The sequence below is a fragment of the Physcomitrium patens genome, chromosome 26 (genome assembly GCF_059467195.1).
Source record: "Physcomitrium patens ecotype Gransden chromosome 26, ASM5946719v1, whole genome shotgun sequence".
In the NCBI taxonomy this organism is placed as follows: Eukaryota; Viridiplantae; Streptophyta; class Bryopsida; order Funariales; family Funariaceae; genus Physcomitrium; species Physcomitrium patens.
In genome coordinates, this window is record NC_143435.1 from 9737433 (window position 1) to 9742775 (window position 5343).

At 36.9% G+C, this 5343-nt stretch overlaps 1 protein-coding gene across 1 annotated transcript; it reads right to left on the reverse strand.

Annotated features, from left to right (window-relative positions):
* Positions 1 to 601: 601 nt before the first annotated feature.
* LOC112277791 (NADPH-dependent aldehyde reductase 1, chloroplastic) lies at positions 602 to 2570 on the reverse strand. Its single transcript, XM_024510518.3, has 6 exons — positions 2518 to 2570; positions 2176 to 2341; positions 1650 to 2032; positions 1294 to 1463; positions 934 to 1128; positions 602 to 809 (listed from the first exon to the last, which is right to left on the reverse strand). The coding sequence occupies exons 2-6, from the start codon at positions 2287 to 2289 to the stop codon at positions 787 to 789; spliced, it is 885 nt and encodes a 294-aa protein (XP_024366286.2). The 5' UTR covers positions 2290 to 2341; positions 2518 to 2570; the 3' UTR covers positions 602 to 786.
* Positions 2571 to 5343: the final 2773 nt, after the last annotated feature.

Here is a 5343-nt window from a genome sequence, read left to right on the forward strand (position 1 = left end):
CACTAAGTGGATGTCTATAATAATGCTATGTCTTGTTATGAAATTTTGATAAGTCTTATACCGTCAAACTCAAGGGGTGTGAGGACGCTAATTATGATGTTGCCTTTCCTGCAGTGAATTGTTTGTGTTTCAAGCAAGAAACAAGAACAAAGAGCATAAAATACCAGAAGAGACAGGAAAACTGTGTTGGAAAGTGAAAGGTTTGTGGCAATTTCGAAAGCTAGGATTTGATTGCTGATTCAAACATCGAAGAGCTGCAATTTGGCAAGATTTCAACAATGATTTGCGGAGACTAGCTACCAACAACGTTGAATCAGGCATTCCGAATACTTGCAGTATAAATGGTGTGGGGTAAATGAAAGTTTCTATTTAAAGAATGGAGTTCCATTTCCTCGGTCGACAAAGTTAAGTACAAGTGAAACTATGCCCATGACATAGCAATTCATTGCAATGCAGGATAGGAGATCAATAGCTCAGCAAACCATCCGATGTACAAACCTCGATGAGATTCTCAAATAACAAGGTTCGTGAGTGGATGATGTGATAGCAACAGCCGATATGTTGTGCAAATCATACCTACAAGAAGTGATGGAGCACTGTGCAAATTGAACTCAGATCTCATCATGATGAACCTTTGATATACCCATTTACAGGTTTACACAAATACACAGCATTTTCAGCTCATGCTGCAGCTCTAATTATGCCGGCAATTGATAGCACGTTCATAACTCTGTTTACCGAACAAATTCGTAATTCCCACTAAGTGATGCAATTTTTCGTTGGTGCTTATGCGTTCACAACTATTCCACCTGCAATCACCAGAACTCAACTTAGACGCAGACCATTTTCAAAAAGAATCTCACAAAAACTCTAGCACAAACGAAGCTGAAGCAACAATTGCAGTGGAGTTTGTGGAAATTTAGTGATACTTACCGTTCGGGTGCAGGGTTTGGCCAGTGAAGTAAGAGGAATCCTCTGAAGCAAGGAAAACATACGCCGTTGCGATTTCCTCTGGCTCACCAGCACGGCCCATTGGGCATTGCGAACCGAAGGATTTCATCTTCTCAGGCGATCCTTGACCCATTGATGCTGGAATGAGCGGCGTCCAAATTGGGCCTGGCGCTACCGCTGCACAACATAATGTGCATAATCACCCGTTAAGATCGGAAAACCGAGAGATCCAAGTTTAGGTCTCCAACCAGAACTTTACACTACCAGCAAATCTCTGATAAGAATGGACGGATTGCAAAGGAATCTCCAATTTACGATAAATCTTTACGGATGATTGCTTACCATTTACTCGAATTCCGCGCTTGACAAGCTGAAGAGCCAGTCCCCGAGTGAAGGCAAGAATGGCGCCCTTTGTGGAAGTGTAGTCTAGAAGTGTGGTGTTGCCCTTGAATGCATTAACGGAAGTCGTATTAATAATACAGCTACCCTCTTTCATATGCTTCAAGGCATGTCTGAACACACCTAAAGTTAGCACAGTGTTTCACAGCAAGGAGCTGCACCGAAACCTCAATTCAAACAATGTTTAAGTCTCTCTAAGCAGATTCTCAAATTAGCTGCTGGCAACGACGAAGAAGGATCTCAGGAATATGCGATCAAACGCACAACACTGTTTCTATTGAAACGTCGAAACAACGTACCTTACGAGGTAAAACTGGGAGAAGATGTTGGTGCGGAACGTCCGCTCCAGCTGCTCAGGCTGGAGATCCTCAATGTTCTCCACGACGTGCTGCTCTGCCGCATTGTTGACCAGGATGTCGATTCGGCCATACTTCTCAACGACTTTGTCTACAACCTTCTTGCACTGCTCGTCGAATCCTAGATCGCAGGGAATTGCAAGAGGTTCTCCTTCGCCACCACCTTCTGCCTTGTACTGCTTCAGCAAATTAATCGTGTCTACCGCATCTTTTTCTTCCGCTCCTTTCACATATGTGAAGGCCACTGTGGCACCTTCTCGTGTGAAGAGCACGCCCACGGCACGACCTATGCCGGAGTCACCGCCTGTCACTAGAGCTATCTTTCCCTGCAGCAATAATCAAAACATTGATAGCTAGTTGGTATTCATTCCGGATGATCCATCCGCATTTTTCCTGCATATTACTCTAGAGAAGAGTCAGAAAAGCTCCCGAGTACCCATCTGATTGATTACATGAGCTTATTACGCACCTTCAACTTGCCAGCAGCCTTGTAGTTGGTTCCGTGGTGACGAGGCACAGGATCCATCAAATGCTCCTCTCCAGGGTGCTGCGACTGCTCTTGTGCGGGTCGGAATTCCGCCATTGCGAAAACGTAAATCCGACTACAGCTAAAATTTACGAAAGATTCAAGATCACTGAACCACACACATTAGCACCTCACAAACATCAGATGAATTGCTTCTCTGCGAGTAAAAAGTTCCCCGTTACTCACATCGTTCAATCGCAAAACCACATGACAATACCAGAACCACTAGATCGACCACCGGAATGAAAATCAAAGCAAGTCCCACAGCCCCTGAAAAATGCCTACCTGGTCAACAGAAAAGTTCTTGTTCGGTGCAATACGAGAATGGAATTCACTTGAATGACGACTGCGATGGTTGGAGTGTTCCCCGGAGGTTTTGAAGGCGAGGGAGAGGATCGAAATGCTAGCGATGCTTCCAGACTCGGGTAATGGCCATTGCGGTGGTGCATGACGACAAGGCCCCAGAGAGCGTCATGCAATCCATTTGATGTGTCCAGTGCCCAGCAAGCCGTGTTGCCACTTGTACAGGTCCTCTTGTACGATGCCATGGCGCGACTTCTGCATGCACGCCACGACGGCTCCACGCTGGCGCCCCGTCAGTTTGATCAGTGCAAACATTCTCCCGCCTACGTGCCTGTCCAAGCTACCAGCGGCTTGACTCAGGTAATGGAGTTAGTTCAATTCCATCTCGAAATTCTTAAGAAAAGCAACATTTAATAAGTAAAAAGAATGATGTGCAGTTGTAGGAATCAGAAATTGATTTGATGGTGCTGTGTATTCATGCATTGTCTACCCATGACATTGTGTAGTTTGGAATTAGTATTTACGATGCTTACAATTCACAAAGTCATTGGGGTAAACATATATTTGCAGTATATGAATGATGCTATTGAATAATATGGCATACAATAACATCTTGCATGTAGGATGAGCTACAACTCTATGTTTGTCACAATGATATTTGTTTCTGTACTGTAATGTGCTGTCACCATGTATGATTGAAACTTGGGTCTTGTATGGAGTCAGTATCTACACATACAAGGTGGAACAGGTATACATGTTTATATCTACCAAACAAATTGGATTAAAAAATAAAAATGATTGCTAGTGTATTTAAAAATATCACAACAGTATGGAATCAAATAATCTTAATTCCTTCTATGCACTTTTAATGAAGTGCATTGTTTGCTTCAGAATTTCTTAAAATAGTCCAAAATTACCTTGTTTGCCATAGTTGTTGGATGTAACTTGCATGGTGGTAGCTTAAATAATATCTGATTGATAATATTCAATCTGTGAGAGTGCACGATTGAATATTAACATGGTATCAAAGCTACGCTTTTGAGGGAATATTGTAGAATTTTTTACTTGAATAAGCAAAGTTGTTCAAGGAAAGTAGAGGAAGTTTGTTCTATCTAGTGTTGTCTTTGTGCACACTATCTATAGTATTGAATTACCTTTTTAAAATTAAAAGGATTACTATTAAATGAAGAAGTTTCTTCTCAACTCAAAAAAAACCAAAGATAATGAAGAAGAAATATTTTTGTGACTCTAGACCCAACAGATAAAGCCTTCATCCACATTTTAGAAGATGCTCTTCTAGAAGTCATCATCAAAAAAGAGGGTATAATCATCATCCATTTGCAAAGAACAATAATGCTATTAAGTTAGAATAAGGATTAAAACAATACATTTGTGGCAAATAAGTAAAAAAATTTACTATCAATTGAAAAATTTGTAGATTTAGAATACATTATATTATTCAACTCCACATCCTATTTGTATATTTGATAAAGATAATTTAAGGAGTATTTATATACAAGTTATTTTAGCAAGGAACAAGCTTTATTATATCACAAAAAAAAAATATATGAATTAATCTTAGCTACCTCATTGCCAAAAGAAGAAAGTATTTCAAACATCAATAAAATAATAAACAAGGTACATAGACCAAAAATACTTCATATTGCTAAACTTGTTATTTGATTGTGGCATAAGATTATTGGTCATCTTAACTTTCAGTTGTTGTATTATTTATCTAATCAAGGATTAGTTGGTGGAATACCACAACTACCTTTGTAGAAAGAAGTTTATGAAAGTTGTATGCATGAGATGTTACATAAGGAATATGTTCTTAAGACAAGAAGTTGGTTTATAATAAGATAGTTGGAAATAGTTTATTTTGATTTATGTGGTCTTTTATCTATTCCATAAAAAAAAAATCAATTGATGTAATTTAACATTTATAGATGATTACATGCAAAAGACTTAGTTACAATTTTACAAAAGAAGTCATAAATATTTAATAAGTTCAAAGAATTCAAAATATTAATAAAAAATTTAAGTATAAAAATAAAATATCTAAGAAAAAATTATGGAGGTGAATATTTATCCAAAAAATTTCAGAGCTACTACAAATAAGAAGGGATTAGAAAAGAACTTACTTTAGCTTATTATCCTCAACAAATCAATCTAGAAAAAAGAAAAAAATATGTCTATTCTAGAGGGAATAAGAAGTGTTATTACTAAAAAAAAAGTACCTAAATATCTATAGGAGGAAGTTATAAAAACTATGAATTATATACAAAATAGATTCCTAACAAAAGATTTAATACATTTAACTCAAAAAGAAGCATGTATTGAATACAAACGTAACTTATCTCACTTATAAATTTTTAATTGTGTAGAATATTATCATATACTTTCAATTTATAGAAATAAGTTAGATTTAAAAGCTTTGTATATATTATTCATAAGCTACGACAAAAATAACAAAACATATTGGTACTATGATCATATGACATAATAAATAATTATTTCTAAAGATGTTATCTTTGAAAAAAAAAAAATACGAGAAGAATTATTTCTAATCAACAATACAAATTCTACCTTGTACAATGCAACATTCTTTTCTTGTTTATTTAAAAAAACCCCTATTTTTAACTATTAAAAGATTAAATATTACTTATGTAGTAAGTAGAAAGAATAGCTTCATGTCTTAATTAGAAGACATCTACTTGAAAGCAAAAAATATATATCTTATGTTATATCAAGTATATTGTGGATTATAGAATTTATTATCGTAAAGAGAGACCTTGCATTGTAAGAAGA

What these genes read in the sequence shown, in the direction of transcription:
- LOC112277791 (XM_024510518.3), bottom strand. Translation starts at nt 2,289, where the DNA reads ATGGCGGAATTCCGACCCGCACAAGAGCAGTCGCAGCACCCTGGAGAG. An exon ending in AGGCTGCTGGCAAGTTGAAG is followed by an intron (nt 2,033 to 2,175) that starts GTGCGTAATAAG and finishes TTATTGCTGCAG; the next exon opens with GGAAAGATAGCTCTAGTGAC. An exon ending in CCAAACCCTGCACCCGAACG is followed by an intron (nt 810 to 933) that starts GTAAGTATCACT and finishes TGGTGATTGCAG; the next exon opens with GTGGAATAGTTGTGAACGCA.